The sequence below is a fragment of the Nannobrachium achirus genome, assembly GCF_963921795.1.
Source record: "Nannobrachium achirus genome assembly, chromosome: 11".
Lineage (NCBI taxonomy): Eukaryota > Metazoa > Chordata > Actinopteri > Myctophiformes > Myctophidae > Nannobrachium > Nannobrachium achirus.
The window spans coordinates 60,720,874-60,743,570 of NC_137820.1; the positions used below are offsets into that span (position 1 = coordinate 60,720,874).

Sequence of the window (22,697 nt, forward strand, 5' to 3'; positions counted from 1 at the left end):
CTTATCCACTCTCTCCACTCTCACACAGGTAGAATAGTATTCCGATGTGACCGTGCCCTAAAGGTACGAACGGTCACACCAAACTGAGATATAGGCTATTATAATACTAGAGATACTGTACCTCCGAAACAGTGTGGGCTCGCTCGTGACTATATTCTGCAGCGTGCTGTCATGTGAAGCTCAACCAATACTCCAGCTAACTCCACTCCCAGATTTTCCACACCTCAATTGCACCTCATTGGCTAAGGGCCCTCCCTTTGTACTGTCTGCGACGGAACTCACGCGACAGAACTCACTATAAACAATGAAGATAACGCAGTGTTCTTGCCTTTCAGGCGAGCCCACAATAATATATGAGGCTTGAGAGTGACTGGATTGACTGGATTCCCGAATCCGTCAGTGCATTTCAAAGAGAATGGAGCCGTGTTTGCAGAAATCCGCCACTGGCAGCAAACCGCTCCATTCCCATTGAAATTGCATTGGCTGAATCGAGAATCCACTCTCATCAGGTAGTTGTGACCTCAAAAAAAGTATGGTTGCCAGCTGATAAGCGGATTCTGCCAATGCATTTCAATGAGAATGGAGCGGATTTTGAGAAATCTATCATTTGCGGATTTCTTCCAAAATCCGCTCCATCCCCATTGAAATGCATTGGCAGAATCCGCAGAGTATTTGTGAGTACTTTTCTCACACTGCAACTAGCCAATCGCAGGGCAACAGTTCAGTCCCCTCCTGACAATGGGATCTGGATCTTACGCTTACCCCGGCGACCCGTTTCACATCCGGGTCGACTCCGCTGCTCAATCGCAATCCGCTTCCCTGCGGTCTCGACCGGGGGGTTTGGTCCACAGAAAACCCCGAATCCCGGCATCCGTCCGGGTCGCACACCGGGGGATTTGAGGTGCTTTACCCGTGCGATCCGCACATGAGCTGGCACCGAGCGACCGCCGTCGGTGCGAGGTTTTCGTGCCGCGGTAGCATTGCGAGCTAACATTAGCTAACAACATCGATTTCTCCTACCTACTCCACCCCCTCTCCGGCGATCGTAAAGAGAGGGACGATCTGTCACATCAACAGCCGCTTGCTTGACTATCGTGGACCACTGATGGGATTGTCTTTGTCCATCGGCTTGAGAAAGACCCGGGTAACGTAGTAAGCCCCCCCCGCTTCCCTAACATTACATAAATATATGATATAAATATAGTTTCGGATTTAAGGCCCATAAGTGGGTGGGGGGTTTAACCCGTGACATTTTGTTTCCCAACACCCCGAAGCATTGCATCTGTTTCTGTGTGGCCTTTTTGGGTCGCCTTTTTAATTCATTTTTAAAGATGATAAAACGCTTTCCCGTCTCGTCTACCTCAACGCCCCGATGCCTACTCCCCGTCTCAGTTTGAACCCCTAGTTTTTGCACTTCCATCCACCCCACCCCCTCCCCGCTTCTGACAATCCGAGTTAGGAGCGCTGCTCAGCGGCTACTGACTGCAGTGCACCCCGGCAGGCAGGCATCACCATCATCAAGCCTGTCTTCACTGGTCAATCATTTCACTCCGTCCGTGGCAACGGTTGCTTCTTTATATATGGTCCCCTCGACCGGACTCAGGCAGACTCTAAAACCGTAAAAATAAAGAGAAAAAACGGTTCTGCCATTTTACCCCATACATATTCTTGCAAGTAGAAGCAGCTCCCCGCGACACTCCCTGCCTCGTCCTATATAGCAGCCGAGGAGGAGGCACTGCTGGTCTCGCAATGCCGGGTCCGGCGGCCGGTAGCAAGTCCCGGGTGTATGCAGATGTGAACACACTCAAGAGCCGGGAATACTGGGACTATGAAGCACACGTTCCAAGCTGGAGGTGAGACAACACAAAAACACTACTACGGGTTGGGTGGGTGTCAACTGTCAAGTATGGGTGGGGGGGATCAGATCATCACTTCTCTGCCTGCCTGGAGTGGATGGTTGATGGTTCACTATGAGAGTGTACAAAGGTACCCGAAAGGTCCTTCTTGGTTACATTTGTACACTCATGGTTAGTGGATACATCAACAGGGGATTTAACTGTGTACCTTTATTTCCATATCTAATGTCTTAATCCAGGGGTCTTCAACGTTTTCAGGCCAAGGACCCCTTAGTTGAGAGAGAGAGAGATGAAGCAGGGACCCCCACAACCTTTTCGTAGATTCCATATGGTTTCATTTTTTGACAGCACGATCATCAGTGTATTTTGGGTTCATGTCAATTTTTGTTTTCAGATATTTAACCACTTGAACCTTCAATACTTAATAAACTTGACCTTTTACTCTGTATAGTCTGCTCCTTTTCCCCTCTACACCAAACCTCTTTGCTGAAAATAGCAGATCTACAAGCTCACGGGGCGTTGTGAGCTTGTAGATCTTCTATTTTTGGCTGCAGTTCTCTGAATATGGACACTAGGGTTCAAGTTGTTAATATAAAAAGGACTGGAAGATTTGGAGAACCCCCTGTAGAAACTCTGGGTCCCGGACCCTCTGTTGAAGACCCCTGTTTTAATCGAATGGTCCCGATGAGATGTGCATCCCACGTGTGTGTGTGTGTGTGTGTGTGTGTGTGTGTGTGTGTGTGTGTCATAGAGCAAAAGGTGATCTGAGTGAGAAGTTGTGATAATTGTACATGCATGTGTGAGGAGTGAAAACCGCACGGTTACAACAAACATCCCCCTGGTTCTCCTGTTCCCCACCCACCCATCCCTCTAACCTGCTGTTCTACACTCTGCCGTGTGAGTGTGACACCTTTCTTACAGCTCATCCGCTCCCTCCCTCTGCCCACCCGCCTCGATCTATTTATGTCTGTCTGCATAGAACAGGCCTATACGCTATAACAGTCATACATTATTTTGTGGTGGCACTTTGTGATGTTGCAGTGATCTAAATGACCAATCTATTTCCCTCTGTTCCTCTTTCTCGATATCCCCCCCCCCCCTCCACACACACTCACACAAACAGTAACCAGGAGGACTACCAACTGGTTCGTAAGCTCGGCAGAGGGAAGTACAGTGAAGTGTTTGAGGCCATTAACATCACCAACAATGAGAAAGTAGTGGTCAAGATACTCAAGGTGAGTCCTTCTAATGTAAGGGTAAAATACAGAAGTGGACAGTGTCATTATTGTTTAGTCAGAATTTCTGGGGTTTGATGCCCTCATTGGCTTGCCCTGGTGGAGACACAGCCCCCCACTCGATGTGACAACTCCTTTCTCTGCTTTATCCTACTTTGAATTTGAAATACCGGTATATTAAATTAACCCATGCATTGGGTTGGTCTCGCTTACTTCTGTCCAGCAGTCAGTCACAGAGCATCAATTAAACAAAATGTTTTAGAGACCAATCGAGCACAGCCCTGGTGCACTGTGGTTGCTGCCTGTGGGGGAAATACTTTGAGTGCATATAGATGCATGTCCATGTGACTCTCATAATGCTATGCAGGGATCTGTTCAAGTGGTAGAGCAAGGCTTATTGCACACTACAATTTAGACCCTTTGTTTGGAGATATGTTGTTGACTCCAGCCAGTGCAGTCAAGCTCCCATACTCGTTATGGATTGAAAGCCATTTCCTTGCCATATCTGTGTCAATCATTCAATTGTACACATCAGCTTCACACCCACACTAGCTAGCAGTAAACACTGACAGACTGGTGCTGAGGAGGGCAGTAGCAGTGTGGCTCATAGCAGAATCAGCAGAATCGGGGTAGGGGGACAATGTGGATATTAGAGCGGAGACAAGTTGTTTGCCTTCAGTTCTGGGTGATACTATTGGTTTGGTTTGTCACGTTGCATTTGTCTGTGGACGTTACTCACCATCGGTTGTTTCCCTGTTAAATAAGCCGGTCAAGAAGAAAAAGATCAAGCGAGAGATCAAGATCCTGGAGAACCTGCGAGGCGGAACCAACATAATTCGACTGGTGGACACAGTGAAAGACCCCGTGGTAAGGCTCTCTTGTGTTGTGTGTTGTCTTGCTGTCCCTGCCTCCTTAAAGGTGTCATGTCACGCCTTAAAATTTTACATTATGGCACCCACTGGCCTACTGGTCCGGGTGCACACCACTTAGGCATTGCCACATAGGCATGGATGCCTGGCGGCGGCGCCGGTTCGATTCCCGATCCGGACGACCTTTGCCGCATGTCACTCCCCGTCTCTCCCCCCATTTCCTGTCAGTCTACTGTCCTATCAATAAAGGCATAAAAGCCCCCCCAAAAAACATTTGATACATTTACATTATGATACAGTAGGTCACGTAGTCTCTTTGTAAACGCAGAGAGAGAGAGCAGCGCCTCTCGCAGCCTCGCACTGACCAGGAAATTGAGGAAGTAGCCTCAACTTAAAATGTATTAAGAAGAAGATAAGATAAGAAAACTTTATTGTCCATCAAATTTAGCATAAAATGGAATTTGTCTTTGGCACACAGGCAGTCAGTCAGTATACAACAATAAAACATGCATAAAATACACAATGCACTAAAAACGATATAAAATGCATCCCATGACATAGCAACATAGCAACAGTGCAACAAGTGATCAAGGGCTGTGGGGGTTGGAACTATTCAAACATTTTCTTATTTAAAATCTGATCTCCACTGCAGTTGGCACAAATGATGTCTTATAACCCTTCTTCTTTGCTAGAGGTACTCTAAAGCCCCTTTTCGATTGCAGCTTTAGCACCACACCACACCACACTACACCGCACCACACCGCACCACATAAAAATATCTACATTTTCCATTACACAAAAGTACCCCTATCGGTAAGAAACAAATTTACACTTTTAACTGTGATTATAATACAATATGAATTAGTATTACAACTATCCTAATTATAATACACGATAATGGATTATAACTGTGATTATAATACACTATAAAGTATTAATGTATTACTATGATAATTATAATACACTATAATAGATTATAATAGTGGTTATAACACAATATAATCTATTATCATGTATTACAACTATATCCTGGTGGTCTAAATGAAAAGTCAGTGAGTGATCAGTCATTATGAAGTGTTTGGCACTCTTTGGCCTAGCTCAGACCTACTCTAGAGTGGATACTTTTTAGTAGCACGTTTAGTACCAACTTCACTCCACTCTAGCCAGGTCCTTGTAGTGGAAAACCTGGTACAAGTGGGCGGTGTGGAGTGGAGTGGTGTGGTGTTGGGCCTGTGGAAAATGGGCTTTAGCCTCCTGCCCGATGGTAACAGCTCAAATGAGGGGCGAAGAGGGTGTGTAGAGGCGTTATAAATCTGAATTGCCTTTTTGGTTATGGTGCGGTTGTATATATCCTGAAGTTGCAATTGTTTGTTTGCAATGATCTTACTTTCCTGATTAAAGGGGTACTGTCACTTTAAAAAGTCATCTTAAAATATGAGTTAATATTTTTATGATGTCATTGTGGGAATGCGCAATTATAAGCCAATCAAATTAATTGACTGTACTTAGACTACTTACTCTACTGGTCAGCTGTTGTTGGGGAGCGAGGGGCAGATTACACTGTGACATGAGTTTCAGACTATTTCAGACCGTTTTCAGAGAGACCACGTGACCTACTGTATCATACTATTATAATTTTGGGGCGTGTCAGCGGGCCTTTAACTACCTGGATGAGCTTGTTCCTATCTCTAACTGAGGGGTTCCCATACCAGGAGACGATATTAAAAGTGAGAAGGCTCTGCATTGGTCTGGAAGGTGAGCTTAGCCGGTGCCTAGGGTCAGCACTCACTGATGCGCGCGCCCCTAGTGGTCATTTTAATTGTAATTCTGTGCATATAAAATATACCGGTATGTACCCAATCGAATATCTTATTTACATAGATTTTGTTCACGTGAACTCGTTTTTTTATGCTTATTCATTTTAATTGTCAAAATCACTATCAGCCTTCAACCGCCCAGCAGCGGGGTGGTAACTGGTAATCCACCGACCAGCGACCACCATAGCAATTTTTATCATTTCAACAAATAAGCCAAACTAACACCTTGACATGAACATGTTGCTAAAATAAGATATCTGAGAGGTAATATAATTTTTATATGCACAGATTTAGTAATAACATTTTTCCCGTAAGGCGACTTCCTGGTTTTCAGTGTGGGCAAGGGGAGACGGACCGGCCGACAGACAGTACAGTACAGTGAAGTACAGTAGAGGCTGTTTGCGTGTCATAACATCTTTAAAGGGTTCTGTGGGTTTTGGACAACATATTCATAGGCCATCGGGTATAGGCAGCAAGTATACTGATTATTGTCTGATTGGGGCCAATCAGTGATTGCTGTCCGCACAACAAACGTAGTCTTCCTGAACAAGTGAAAAGCTTCTCCTGATTGGTCCATGTGTAGATGGTGACATAGATGCTTGCTGCAGCATTTTCAAAACAACAATGGCTGCCCTCGATGCAACAAGTGTAACAGTTAACGCTGAAACGATAAAACGAGCAATAAGTGAAGTTATTTCAGAGTTCGAATCAATGACAACAATTAAAAAGGAACAGGAGTATGCGCTAGCGGAGTTCATCGGCCGAAAAGACGTGTTTGTTTGCCGTTCTTCCGACTGGCTGAGAGATGTTTTGCTACGCTGATTGGTTATATGAGGCTACACCTTGGTTATGTGAGGCTACACACCTCACCAGAAGGCATCATATCCATATCCTTTGTACAATAGTTTTTAAAAGGATAAAACACAATTTAAAACGTATTACCTCTGGCTCCGCCATGCCGGGAGGCTCTTCTGTGTGTGTGTGTATCGTGTCTGTGTCTGTGTGCAGCTATTCTCGGACACCACTTGGCCTGTGCACTCTAGTAGGAAGATTCTCCACCCCAAAATGTTCTAAACGGCAGTGGGGGCCTATTTTACAACTGACGCCAATTATTTTGGATTATATTTAGAATTCATGGGTTCAGGAATGCGAACTCCCATCAATCACAAATTAGAATCGCTCTGTTTAGCAAACCTCCAAATGAAATCAACCAGGGTGTGTTTGGGCATAATATGATCTTCATGAATGAAAATGAAAAGTGTATTTTCTCTATTGATTGGTTAATCAAAGGTGCCCAGCCTTTGTCATGTCAGCATGATGGGGACTGAGTCAGTTAGAAATCTGAAATACTGTTGTTTCACCAGTAAGACTCCCTAATCGGGAGATAAGCGACCGTAGGTCACTTATCTCCACAAATAGGGCAAAAATGTGTTTTGCCAAAATCTTCCTGATCCATGTTGATGACATGAGTGTAGACATACTTTGTAGTGATTTTCGTGATTTTAGGGCAAAATCTGTAGGAGCAGTGTCCAAAAATGTGTTTTTAAAAATCGGCCTGGAGGTGGCGCTATGTGGGAGAGATTCATGTTGATGGGATGTGTGTAGACATACTGTGTACCGATTTGCGTGATTTTAGGGCAAAACTTGTAGGAGCAGTGTCCAAAAATATGTTTTACAAGAATCGGCCTCATGGTGGCGCAATAAGAAGGCCATGTGAGAAATGAGGGGTGGGGTCTCCGCGCCGGCAAGGCGGGCGAATAGGTACCGGCCCCGGCTGTCCCGGTCGCTCCTAGCCGGAGTTACGGCATTTTATGTGAGCTGCAGTGTAGGGGGTCCTCCACTGGGGGCGGCACCACTTTTGCATCCGTTGTGGAGCAGCAGGAGTTGGTGGTCCCCGGGAATTCCCCGTGAGCAGCCCGGTTGGGGTGGTCATTTGGTCATTTTTGCACATTTTGGAAATCTTTTACATCTGGGGGTCCCCCAGGGACCTGGGGGTCCCTGGAGCTCCGGGGGTCCTTGGAGGTTGTAGTTTGGCAGGCAAGGAACGTGTGTGCAAAATTTGGCATGGATCGGGGCAACGGTTGGGGAGATATGAGCAGGGCAAGAGTGTGACGTGTGAGGTGTGACAGACAGACGGAGGGACGGACGGACGGACGGAGTTACACTTTGTGGTGGTTTTGATAGTAAATGCGACCTACGGTCGCAACAATGCCTGTCCCACCCTGCTGCCATCTGACAACTATTACTGTACAACAATTTAGGACTAGCCCTTACCCGTTCAAAGATATGAGCTCTGAAATGATGTGCAGTGTGTGGGTTATGGGGTGTGCACTGTGCACACAGTATATGAGGGATGGAAAGTAACTTTAACTGGTGCTTGCATGATAATATGTAGGAGCATCAATGTAAGAAATACCCGTTTCGTTTAATGGCTACAGAGATACTGTGTACCGATCTGCATGATTTTTGGACAACATCTGTAACAGGGCCAGTCACCCCCCCCCCCCTCCCCCGCCCCCCCCGCCTGCGCGCGCGCACACACACACACACACACACACACACACACACACACAGATGGTTAAACATGTTGCCTCATGCTATATGCAGAATAGATAAGCCTCATGCTAGATGCAGAATAGATAGTAGATACACCATAAAAATGCGAATATACAGCCACTGAGGAGAAACGCTGTTTCAGACAGACAGATTTTTGGAAAAATGCTAATATACAGCAAACGATTTGTGAAAGTGACAATCGGGCTTCACAGTTATGTTAGGTGTGTTCATATGCTAATGGTGATGCGATTTCAGATCAATTGCTCCAGCCACTGAGGAGAAACGCTGTTTCAGACAGACAGATTTTTGGAAATTTTCTCTGTGATGCCAGACTGAATTGAAAGTAATTTTTACCCATCTACTGTATGTGTTTTCTCAAACACTAACCCCATGTCTCTCTCTTGTGGCGTTGCAGTCCAGAACTCCAGCACTTGTCTTTGAATGCATCAATAACACAGACTTCAAGGTAAAATAATCCCTCCTGTGAATTTGGGTTGATGTTTTGGGTTTCTTATTTCATATTAAAGTAATATTAAACCCTACTGTGTAAGGGCACATTATCACCAGAATGTTTTACTGCGATTACACGGGGAGAAGTGCAAGGTGTTTCTCCCGGATCTGAGCAAAGGAGGGGGAGAGGAAACACCTGTGTGTTTTTTGTTTTTTTATTATTTTTGATTCCGTGCCGCGGTTGACAAAGTGCTGCGTGAACGCAAACCCACTAAATTAAAAATGCAAGAATGTTGCTACTTCACCCCCCTAATCGCACAGTCTGTCGAATCAAGGGTGTGAAACACTCATTTCATACCGGATATGTATTTTAAACTAGAAAAATGCCGTCTTGGACAACCTGTTGTGTTCCAAAGTATCCCTGGGCGCAAGGACCCTGCACGTTCGTTTTTGAGCAGACCTTCCATCTAGACCAGGGCTCTTTGAGTTACTACAGAGGGTCCTCCAAATCTTTGAGTGATAGAAACCTTTTTTTTTTTCCTGCATTTTTTATGTTAACCACTTGAACCCTAGTGTCCATATTCTTAGAACCTTTGCCGAAAATAGACGTCGCGCGAGGCGTTGTGAGCATGTAGATCGGCTATTTTTGGCAAAGAGGTTCGGTGAAGAGGGGAAAAAGAGCTGACTAAGGACAGAGTGAAAGGTCAACTTCATAAAGTATTGACGGTTCAAATACATATCTGAAAATACAAATTGGCATGAATCCAAAATACACTGATGATCGTGCTGTCAAACAATGAAATTATATGGAATCTCTGAAAAGGTTGTGGGGGTCCCTGCCTCATCTCTCTCTCAACTAAGGGGTCCTTGGCCTGAAAACGTTGAAGACCCCTGATCTAGACAAACACTGTAATTACAACAGAGCTTAGTTGTTGCCTTTCACCAACTCATATCACAAACCCTGTCTGTAGCCAAGTAGCATCCCTTTTTTGGTTTTTTGAAACTCATTCATTCTCGTCAGCGAGCGATACCGTTGTGCGATAGAGTATACATTGGATTAAGTGACAGATTCAATACAATGTAGTACACAAAATAACCCACTAATTTAGTCTTGAAGTTAGTTTTTCAAAATAATGTTCTTTGTTACATTTAGATTCAGCTACTTAGAGGGATTCTGTTTATTTGTTTGATTTGCATGCACGTGTTGCCTGTGTTCTCATGCACATTATGCTCATTTAGTTTTGTATTCCTTACAGGAGTTGTACCAGAAGTTGACAGATTTTGACATCCGTTTCTACATGTTTGAACTACTGAAGGTCAGATTTGTTGACATTATGAAATGTAAGCGTGTGGTGTTTAAGATATTTCATTGTCAGAAAACCAGATTTCCCTCCTAGTTGGTCAGGAAAGATTTGAAGTGGATTATAATTACATTTTGGAAATGTATACCCTTTTCTTCTAAATGTCCATAAGTAACATCTACCATCTCACAACTCGCATTGTGAACTTGTAAATTGTCTTTTTGCTATATTTGTTACGACCAAAGGTCGCAGTATACCATGAGAAATGTTGTAGCTTGTCCTTCCCTAACGGAAGTGATGTCATCAAAGCCATACTGTCACTGTGACATCACTTCCTGTTCCACTTGGTTATTTCCTAGAATCCCTTTTATGCCCATATATGAGACACTCTGTGCCACATCACTGTGACTCACTGTCACTCTGTGGAATTGTGCCACATTTTGAACAAAACACTTTTTGAAAATGAATTAACAATACTACAATGACGCTGGCCGTGTTATCTACGGAGAAATACATTTCTGGTTGTGATGATTTGATCTATTGATGTGGTGTGTGTACTTTATACTGTGTGCTTTTGTGTGTGTTGCTGTCTCAGGCGCTGGACTACTGCCACAGTATGGGCATCATGCACCGTGACGTCAAACCCCACAATGTGATGATTGACCACCAGATGAGAAAGGTGGGTGGTGCTTTCAATCCTTCCGTCCTCACCCATGTTCTAACCCCACAATTTCAGGTCTGCTTCCATGTGTCTCCCCCCCCCCCCTTTTTCTTTTTTTTTTTTACGTTCTTGCTTAAATTTTTACTTATTTAATCCTCAGTGTCCTGTCTACTTTGCCTGCAGAGCTGATGTATAAAAATATACTAGTCTAAAATGTTTCTCATGAAGTTTACATCGCCTTGGAGATACAGATAGTTGTACCTAAGTTGTGTTATGTAAGTTTGCCAGTAGGGGGCAACAGGTTAACATGAGAGTTGATCTTTTCCAAGTTACTTGTCAACATGGGACTGTGTGCACCTACCAAATAGATGCTGACATGATGTGTTACAACAGTAGTTATAATGAATAATATACAGCACTTTAATATTTTTTTATTTTAGTTTTTTAATCCAGTTTTATATTCCTTTCTCTAGCTACGTCTTATAGATTGGGGTTTGGCGGAGTTCTACCATCCTGCACAGGAGTACAATGTCAGAGTGGCTTCACGATACTTCAAAGGGCCTGAACTACTGGTAGACTACCAGGTATTAACACACTGAACTACTGGTAGACTACCAGGTATTAACACACTGAACTACTGGTAGACTACCAGGTATTAACACACTGAACTACTGGTAGACTACCAGGTATTAACACACTGAACTACTGGTAGACTACCAGGTATTAACACACTGAACTACTGGTAGACTACCAGGTATTAACACACTGAACTACTGGTAGACTACCAGGTATTAACACACTGAACTACTGGTAGACTACCAGGTATTAACACACTGAACTACTGGTAGACTACCAGGTATTAACTCATTGACTGCCAAGGCACGAGTTTCACGAGTTATTACAGTACTCCCAGGCTGCCACAGCCCGAGTTTCCCGAGTTGGAAGCCATTTTGAAAAAAAAAAAAAAAAAATCTTTTTTTTTTTTTTTTTTTTCAAATTTTTTTTTATAAAAAAATTTCTAAAAATGCCTCAAATGTATTAGGCATGATCGCAATTGCGAAATTGCATGTTTAGCCCCATAACAAACACATCTTTCAAAATGTCAAAAATGGCTGTTTTGTCTGACTTTGAAGGCTTGTATCTCATGAATGCCTGAACGGATTTCCAAGCGGATTTTTTTGTTTGAAAGCTGTTAAAAAGTACTACACATATGGTGCATGATCTAGGCATGGGCGTGCACGATCCGTGCACTAAAAATTGATCCGTGCACTAGAAATTTAGGAAGGTGGCAGTGTTTGTTTTGTCTGACTTTGAAGGCTTCTATCTCATGAATGCCTGAACGGATTTCCAAGCGGATTTTTTTGTTTGAAAGCTGTTAAAAAGTACTACACATATGGTGCATATATGGTGCATGGGCGTGCACGATCCGTGCACTAAAAATTGATCCGTGCACTAGAAATTTAGGAACGTGGCATCCTGGTACTTGGCGGCCATCTTGAAAAGGGCATTCAATGAGTTAACACACTGAACTACTGGTAGACTACCAGGTATTAACACACTGAACTACTGGTAGACTACCAGGTATTAACACACTGAACTACTGGTAGACTACCAGGTATTAACACACTGAACTACTGGTAGACTACCAGGTATTAACACACTGAACTACTGGTAGACTACCAGGTATTAACACACTGAACTACTGGTAGACTACCAGGTATTAACACACAACTAATAAGCTGTCATCAACTGTAACTGTAGAAATCAGGCTGTGTATTAAGACATACACTCTCTTTCTTATTTTCTCATATGTACTGTGACATACTGTATGTTCACATTGCTCCACTTTTGCCTCTCTAATATTTGAAATGTCTTGCAGTTCAGATTTACTTCTGAAATGAGGACATATTCGTAATTTTGCGTGTGTGTAAATTTCAGATGTATGACTACAGTCTTGACATGTGGAGCTTGGGCTGTATGCTGGCCAGTATGATCTTTCAGAAAGAGCCCTTCTTCCATGGTCAAGACAACTATGACCAGGTAAGCACACTCATGTCAATATGATTATGTTAGCAATATTTATGATAATTATTGTTATGGATATTATGATCGCTTGACTTTTGACCATTTTAACATTGTTAAAATGTCTCTGACCTCATTTGGTAGTTGGTGAGGATTGCCAAGGTTTTGGGAACAGATGAGTTGTTCGGTTACCTGCGTAAATACCACATTGAACTGGACCCGCGCTTCAAGGACCTGCTGGGACAGTGAGTAAACACACTATCAGGGTTCCCACGGTCATGAAATTCCTGGAAATATTTTGAAATTAGATTTTATTTTTCCAGTACTGGAAAGGTTTTGGAATTGATCAAGGGTCCTGGAAGGTCCTGGAAAAAATAGCTATGCATTGTCTTTGGTTATTGATTTTGTTAATACCTCTGAAATTACAAATTAAACATTGGCCAAATTGTCAAATATTAGAGGCAGTAAGTAAGCGACTCGTTATTGAGCTGAATTGTTATATAGTCCTGGAAATCGGGTTAAATATTCTGGAAAAGTTTTGGAAACGTTTTTGAAATTAATTGGTAAAGCTGTGTGAGAACCCTGCACTATGAACATGAAGAATTTAGGGGACTACATTTTTTTATATTCTATTTTCCTACATCTGTCAAGTGATAAATGAGAATTTAGGGTTTTATTCCAATACATAATAATAAAATGGTATTCAGCACAATTTGGCTTCCTTGCTTTGATGTATTTCCACATAAAACTAAATATCCATGTGGGAAATAAGAAAAACTAAATACTGTATCAATGTGGGAAATGGGAAGAGTGGGACTTGAATTGATTGACAATACACAATTCTTCTTACCATAGGATTAAGGGCACAACGACTGTAACGTCCCTATCGTCAAGACAAATGAAATATCTGTTTTCTATTTGGGTTTCATGTGCAGTTGAAAAACTTCTGTCATGACATATTGAATTGTGTTTGGTCAAAACAGGTTGCATGGGATAAAAGGGTTCTAAGCTGACACTGGTCCTGTTCTCAACCTGTGGGCCGTGAGGGTATTGCAAGTGGGCATCTAAATAATTGGTATAACACTAGGATTTTATAATTAATCTAACATTAATATACTGTAAGTAAAAAGAAACTTCATGGTATGTTTTATTTAAAACTGAAAAAAGAAAAAGAAAAAACATTCATTGTGATAAATAGGAACTAAAAGTATATTGATCCAAGCCAAATCAATATATTGATCATTAAAATAGACATGCCCTGAAAATACATGTGACCCACCCAGGTGATTTAGAAATTGATTTCCAAATTCCTAAAAATGACAACCCAGGAAAGGTTTCCACATGAAGTCAGTCCACCAGGGGTTTTGCCCCCACGCCAGTGACCCTTATTGTTGCTGCATATTGTTGTAGGAGGTGAACAGCATTTCTAAATGATTACCATGTGTCAAGTACCATGGTAAAGTCTGGAAGCTGTATATCCCCTGCTTCCTGGACCGGAACACTGACAATGCACCATCCATCCCTGTAGGCAGAGCAGGAAGCGCTGGGAGCAGTTTGTTCAGACAGAGAATCAGCACCTGGTGAGTCCTGAAGCCCTGGATCTCCTGGACAAGCTGCTACGCTACGACCACCAACAGAGACTTACCGCCACAGAGGCCATGGAACACCCATACTTCTGTAAGAATCAACTCGCTTTATAAAGGTCATTTTAACGATTTTGATTTGAGTGGGTGGGGGCATGCGTAAACACGTGGCTAAATATGGCTTTTTAGGGGGCACCGTGTCGTAGTTGTTAGTGCTGTCGCCTCACCGCTAGAAGGTCCTTGGTTCGATTCCCACCATGGGACGCTGTGGGCGTGTTCCCTCCTCCACGTCATCAGCACCCACACCTTAGGTTGGGTTGGCGAAAGGGCCTTTCTGTGTGGAGTTTGCATGTTCTCCCCGTGTCTCCTAGGGTTGATACCCTCACAAAAACATGCAGGTCTCCATAATGCCTCCCCCTGGTCAGGGAACTGGTTGGAATAACGTGTTCCTTCCACGCGCTACGTATAACCAGGGAAACCCCCTGTCAGGCCTGCTCACTCCTCATGCACTGAAGGAAGCATGAGCTCAGTTCGGGGCTCTCCCCAGGCGCGGCAGAGGGAGAGCAGAGCCCAGGGTTACAGTTTAGGCAATTGGCACTGGGTGAAAAAAATGGGTTACAAAATTTTGGGATAAAAATTATAAAAAAATATAGATATATGCTTTTTAGCAATAAGCCAATTCCCAAGATGCACTGCAATCTTTCATGGGCAGATTTGACTTATGTGGCTAGTAGTGTAACTGTAAATAGTAAAATTGCTGGCTTATTGTGTCTAAAAATACATATTTAGCCATTTTATATTATTTAGCATGCCCTCCACTGAAATCAAACAACGGTAGAAAGCAGTAGATGAAAACATAGTATAGACCACACTCCTTTGGGTGTTTTCTTTTTTGACACTTGTATATTTGCACATACATGATCTTTATAGGAGATGAGGTGAACGCTGATAGGTCTCCAGGTAGTGTAGAGTTCCCCACCAATCAGGAAGCGGGAGTCACACACTAGATTTGGATAGAAGGCACACATACACAGTACATACCATGGGATGTAACATTTGTCCTCTGCATTTACCCATTCTATAACAAGTAGGAGCAGTGAGCGCCATTCTACAGCGCTCGCTCGGGGAGCAATAGCATGTAGTAGACACAAAATGCACCACGCTGCTAGAATAACCTTCAGCAGCCACAGTACATCACACTCTCATACACAGGCACTTGTATTGAACTGTCTCTCTATAATACAATTCTCTGACAATGCAGTTTGATACCCTGTCCTCCTGTAGACCCTGTAGTAAAAGAACAGTCGCTATCCAACTCTGACAACAACATGGTTTCCAGTGGGAACACTACAGCCCGGTGAAACGCAGGTAAAGTTATACATTTAATATACATTATACTATATATATATATATATATATATATATATATATATATATATATATATATATATATATATATATAGCGATTATGACTAATTGTGATTAATTGTGTTTTTGACATTGACAATTACATTTCTGTTTGGCTTTTAGGCTTTGAAGTTGCATATGGCAGATATGACACATAAACTAAATATACAAAGAAATTACTGACATATTTGACAACTTTATACTTAAAAAAGAACATTGATCTAGATCAATGTTGATCTAGATCAAGAACATTGATCTACAAGCTCACAATGTGTCGCAGGCGATGCGTTGTGAGCTTGTAGATCAGCTATTTCCACTATTTTTTACTTAAAAACATTTATTTATACAAATATAACACATTCCACATTTCATTCCACTGCATCAATACAGCGGGTGATTGCACTAATTAATTCTCTCTCTCTCTATCTCTCCCTCCCTTTCTCCCTCTCTCCCAGGAGAAGAAGGATGTTTGTTTGTTACCTCAACTTTGTACCCGGTTGTGACAGTAACTTTGACAAGTGTACAGTGACAATGGATCAAAGTAACGCTGACCAGTTACACACTCACAGATATGTGCTCATGGACACAACACAACACATGCACACACGCACGCACGCACGCACACACACACACACACACACACACCTACAGTATACATGTACACACACACATGCAGACACCTATACATACATACCCTCCTCCTCTGTATCAGTCTGTGATTGGCTTGTCCTGGTTCCCTGTCAAGCAGCCTGACCAATGAGCTTGAAGCTGTCTCTCTCTCTCCCCCTTCCCCTGGCCTGACTTGGTCTCGCTGTAGGTCATCAGAAAAACTACTACTTAAGACTATTCCCCCTCCTCTCTCGTATCTCTCCTCGCCCCGTATCCTCTCACCCCATCCCACCCCTCTGTCCCTCCCTGTATGGAGCAGCATGGAGAATGAGCAGGAGTGTAAGCCTGTCCCCCTGCCCAGCCCAGAACCCCCCACCCCCACACCTGACCCGACCCTCGTTTCATCCGTCCGTTTGTCTGTCATGTCCTGTGTGCGGCCTCACCCCCCCCAGCAGACAGACAGATGTCTTAACACTACTCCAGTTCTGAAAGTGGCATGGTGGACTCTCTAGATAGAATGGACATGATGATAATAATATTAATGAATAATAAATGATTTTTATTTAGATGAACTGTCTGTCGTGAGTGACTTCTTTGGCTATTTTACAGGCGTGTGTGTGTGTGTGTTTGTGTGTGCGTGCATGCGTGCCTGTGCGTGTCATACTGGGCTCATATTAAAGAAGAAATTAAACCAAGTTTTCCTCTCACTCCACTTCCTTATGGTGACGCAGTTCCTCCTGAAACGGTCCAGAAAGGAGGTACAGAGCACTTGGTGTGAATGTGATTTGACGGTCAAAAAGTAGGCAGGCCATAACTCATTGAAGACATTAATTGCGACCGTAGGTCGCATTTACTACCAAAACCTCCACAGGCTGTCCGTGGGTGAGTGAGTCAGTCAGTCAGTCAGTCCGTCCGTCACACTTTTGCCCTGCTCATATCTCCACAACCGTTGCCCCCATCCATGCCAAATTTTGCACACACACTCCTTGACTGCCAAACTACAACCTCCAAGGACCCCTGGAGCCCCAGGGACCCCCAGGTCCCTGGGGGACCCCCAGATGTAAAAAATGACCAAATGTGGTCACACGTCACACTTTTTCCCTGCTCATATCTCCGCAACCGTTGACCCGATCTATGCCACATTTTGCACACACACTCCTTGCCTGCCAAACTACAACCTCCAAGGACCCCCCGAGCCCCAGGGACCCCCAGCTCCCTGGGGGACCCCCAAGTGTAAAAAATGACCAAATGTGCAAAAATGACCACCCCAACGGGGCTGCTCACAGGGAATTCCCGGGGACCACCCACTCCTTGTGCTCCAGAACGGATGCAAAAGTGGTGACGCCCCCAGTGGAGGACCCCCTCCACTGCAGCTCACATAAAATGCCGATAAGCGACCTACGGTCGCTTATCTCCCGATTAGGGAGTCTTACTGGTATATAAAGACGGGCGGGCTGACGATCGGCGCTCAGTATCACATCATCGCGCTATAGACTGACAAGGCAGCGGCTACGGAAACAAATTTGTGTTCATAGGACATCAGATGTCGGCCGCGGCTTGTGATTGGCTGGACCGGAGGCAAGCCAGCGCAACAGACTGGCTCTGCTGTGCGGAGAGGACGAATGGGGAGGCGGGAGAAGGGGGGAGACACGCGAACCAGCGGCTCGCGGGGAGTCGCTGAAGTTGAAGTAGATGATGTTGATTGACACACACCTGTCAGTCATTCTGACCCAGTGAATTATACATTTTCTTGATGTTCGTCATCTCTAATTGTTTCATTATAATACACAAATACTCCAATCTTTCACTTTTTTTGGCATCCAGTGTTAGGTATGACAGATATGCTCTAAAAGTGTGAAAAAAGTATTTTTGATTTCATTTTGACTCTGGTTTATGTGGATGCAGATCTTTGATAGGTATTCTCTGGTTAATGTGGATGCACATCTTTGATAGGCCTATTTTAAAATGTTCATCACATGGGTGAAAAGCAAATGCTGATCAGTGTGGGCAATTCAAGTCGTCAGAGCTAACTCACAAGTTATTCCCAGTGCGTATGTGACCACAACTGATAACTACACTACATAACCTACAGTGTATGCCTGTTAATGATAACTGTTGATAAACTGGCTTATATTCATTGTTGATAGACCATACATATTCATTGTGGATGGTAAATATAACCAGATACTGTTGAAGCCTGCTGATGCAGTACATAATATTCATTTTCAAATTCAATGTTGACCGTCTATATCCATATATGTATTGGTGATACATATATCCATTCATATATTCACAATTGTACTTTAATTATTGGCCCGTTTTTGTTCCTCTTTACACACATCATGTACACCAGAAATGTCACTTTTTCCCCATAGATTCCAATGCATTCCGTAAACTTCTGGTTCAGCACTTTGTCACTATTCACCAATAGATGTGTATGTAGAAGACCTGGCCCATGAAGTGAATGGCGATGACGCGACTCTCCAATAGAGGGCTCTGGTTTGGCCTAATGGAAAAGCAAAAAAGGATGCTGGAGCCTATACTATGCAGTGGTGTAGTGACATTGTACAAACCTGGGTAGGCCACCCGGCCTACTGCAGTATATGTGCTTTGCGCATGCGCCCCTTTCTGGTTTGTGTTGCCTTTACTCTATGGACGGGTTTCTGGTCCACGTTACACTGATAGTAAGGGGATTTTATAAGATATTTGACCAATCTGCGAAGTAAATTGTTACCAAGAAATTTCTTCACCAATGTGTTTCTAAAGGTGTGTAATAATATGTACTAAAAGGTTGAAATTCAACTCCTGGGGGAAACCTCATAAAAAAACTGATTTGTGTTTGTGTCCCATTAATTTACTATACAGAAAAAAAAATATGCGTTAAGTATCATGTGAGGGGTCAAACTAGGGGTTTTTCATGATGCTGAATCCATTGCAAGCATTTGTTTTGCATGAAAACATTCCTTGGGCTAAAAACGGACCCACAAAACTTTTCACAGTTTTGTGGGGGCGATTTGTAGCCCACTGAATGTTTTTCATGCAAAACATGCTTGCAATGGATTCAGCATCATGCAAAACCCCTAGTTTGACCCTCACATGATACTTAAAGCAGATTTATTTTTTGTATTTTTTTCCTGTATAGTAAAGTTAATGGGACACAAACACGAATAATTTTTTTTATGAGGTTTCCCCCGGGAGTTGAATTTCAACCTTTTAGTACATATTATTACACACCTTTAGAAACACATTGGTGAAGACATTTCTTGGTAACGATTTACTTCGCAGATTTTCTTATGTTCCCCTTACTATGATAAGAAATAGATGCGTGTGCAGGTCTCGTACCAAATTTAGCCAATGAAACCAGTGCTCCCCAAAACAACAGGTTTGGGGATTGGACGGAATTGATTACATGATACAGTCACCTGTGCATTTAGTCTCAATGTTTGTAAACAAGAAACCCATCTATTACAGTACACGTACACCCATACAATCATTATCCTACTGGTATCCTACAGTATAACTGATTTTCACTGTTAACTCAGATTTTTCATGTTACTAAATACTTGCTATACTTCTTTACCCCATGTTTACTTGTGTGGTCTGACTGGTCTCCCATATTTTGTCTGGAATGGCACCAGGTTCATGACAACTTCACTGCTTGGAGCGGGTCTTTATTCTTCTGCTGTACTGTGGAAGAATTGAGTTTTAAGCCCATGTCTAAAGTGAGCACACCCAGGTGGTACAGGCCAGGGGCATAGTTCGGGGTGCACCGGACGGCCAGTTGTGCGTCAGGACCATAGAGTTATAATAAGAACTCCAAAATGGGTTGCAGTGGCCCTGATTGAGTGTTATAGCTACAATAGGCGGGAGCAGGCAATCAGCGAGGCATGTGGTTACCTGTGGTTACCTGTATTTTATAACGGCTGAGAGGGTTGGAGACACTTGGCTTCGCCTCGTGTCTCACCACGCCTCTCAGTCGTTAAAAAGTACCAGGTAAGTTAGGTAACCACAGGCCTCTTGTGGCTTATTGCTTCAGTATAAGGTTGCCTCTGGAAAAGCCCAGTGTGCACGTCACTCGGCCCACTTACAGTAGTTTTACAGGGTTCCCACACATGTTTACCAATTAATTTCCAAAACCTTTCCAGAATATTTAACCCGATTTCCAGGACTATATAACAATAATTCAGCTCAATAACGAGTCGCTTACTCCTATGCGCAACGCCCAAAGACAGTGGTTCTCAAACTTTTCAGGCCGTGACCCCCGAAATAATCATATTTTAACTGGGGACCCCAGCACCCTGACGAGCACTAAGAGTTGAGGAATTTTGTTTAACACGGTTTAGGTGAAAATAGCTCACAACACCTCGCAACGCGAGGCGTTGTGAGCATGTAGATCTGCTATTTTCACAATTTCTGCCTCTAATATTTGACAATTTGGCTAATGTTTCATTTGTCATTTCAGAGATATTAACAAAATCAATAACCAAAGACAATGCACAGCTAATTTATCCAGGACCTTCCAGGACCCTTGATCAATTCCAAAACTTTTCCAGTACTGAAAAAATATTTTTCAAATTTCAAAATATTTCCAGGAATTTCATGACCGTGGGAACCATGGTTTTAGTTTACCACAGTTGTGGTGCTAAGCAATTAGGTCTAGCTAGCTGTGTGGGTTTATTTTTAGTAAGCACACCTGTAACACACACCTCCTCCTCCTCCTTCTTCTTTTGCTGCTGACACTGCTGCACTTATAGGCCTACCACCATTGGCATCCCCATCAGTGGCTAGTGAGGTTCAGCCTATATGGTTGTGCTCTACCTGCTACAGTTTTTTCGTTTTCTGCTTCTCTTTCGCAGTCTGATACTCTCTCCTTCCCATTCATTGATTAATGCCAGCTGCTGCTTTTTTAGGCTCTGGCCACCTGTCTTCTATGGTGCTTCCTGTATGCTTCCCTGTCTTCTATTCCTATGGTGTCATCTATGGCAGTGGTTCTCAACCTGTGGGTCGGGACCCCCAGGGGAGTCGCCAAATTATTTTGGGGGGTCACCAGATGATTAACAGCATAAAGTTTAAGTGCATAGAGGGTGGGGGGCACGGTGGTGCAGTGGTTAGCGCTTCGCCTCACAGCTAGAAGGTCCTGGGTTCGATACCCGCCGGGGGGCGCTGGGGGCGCATCTCTCCCTCCGCGTCATCAGTGCTCACACCCTAGGTAGGGTCAGCGATAGGGCCTTTCTGTGTGGAGTTTGCATGTTCTCCCCGTGTCTCCTAGGGTTGATACCTTCACAAAAACATGCAGTAATCCTGGTCTCAGTTTTTGAAAATGGGTTATAAATTGCTCCATCTATGCCTTCCCTCTCAGCTTTCCTACTTACTATCTTACAATAATACAATAATACAATAAAGTTCAAAGGGACTAACCACTCTCCCTCTTTAAAAATACAGCATGTGTTCTCCATCATGTCTACTGGACTAGTAAACATTTAGTATGTTATTCATGGTAATATTATTGACCACTCCTTTTGTATGTCCATGGCAAAAATATATTTTGTGGAAAATGTCCATCACAAGCCCAGGGGTTGATGTCCCATGACCAATGCAGTGAGTTTGATTTGTGCAGGGCTGGGATTTTTGTCACTGCAGATAGTCTACATTTCAAAATCATCCTTAACCCTTAAATTCAATTAATTCTTTCAATGGACTAAACCTTATTTTATTTGATGGCCTTCCTGCCCTAACATTTGGTCTTTTTGCCCACAAAAATGTGAAAACACCAAAGACCAATTACAGTAGCCTTGAAAAAAAAGCATTATTTTCCTACATTAAGAAAACAAACTAATTCAATAAATACAAAATAATAACTGAGAAGTAGTGAAAATAGTCAATCTACAAGCGCACAATGCGGTGCGAAGCGACACGTTGTGCACTTGCAGATCAAACAAAAAAAACGAATAACTAAATGAAGCATATAGGTATACAGTAGAATGAAACAAGTTGCATACAGGTCAACAAACAGTGGTTTTGTGTGTGTGTGTGTGTGTGTGTGTGTGTGTGTGTGTGTGTGTGTGTGCGCGCGCGCGCGTGCACGCTGTAATTCAATTACTGACTGAAGTATCAACTTCTTCCTCAGAAGAAACAGGAGAATTGGACTTCCTGTCCTAAACCTGACAGCTCATGTTGCCGCACACACACACACACACACACACACACACACACACACACACACACACACACACACACACATACTTAGTTTGCAATACATCTTGGAGTGTAAATCATTTAGAAAGCTTTGTTTGACCAGCACTGGCCGATGTCCGGTGAGGTCAGTACACCT

General features: G+C 43.3%; 1 protein-coding gene across 1 annotated transcript; it reads left to right on the plus strand.

Moving 5' to 3' along the window:
* Window positions 1-799: 799 nt before the first annotated feature.
* csnk2a2b (casein kinase 2, alpha prime polypeptide b) lies at window positions 800-16,938 on the plus strand. The gene is made up of 12 exons (XM_080737310.1): window positions 800-1,853; window positions 2,980-3,091; window positions 3,857-3,958; window positions 8,749-8,799; window positions 10,040-10,099; window positions 10,680-10,763; window positions 11,219-11,329; window positions 12,684-12,785; window positions 12,912-13,012; window positions 14,296-14,444; window positions 15,635-15,718; window positions 16,213-16,938. Exons 1-11 carry the CDS (start codon window positions 1,750-1,752, stop codon window positions 15,709-15,711), a joined length of 1,053 nt encoding a protein of 350 aa, XP_080593436.1. The 5' UTR covers window positions 800-1,749; the 3' UTR covers window positions 15,712-15,718; window positions 16,213-16,938.
* The last annotated feature ends 5,759 nt before the right edge of the window (window positions 16,939-22,697 follow it).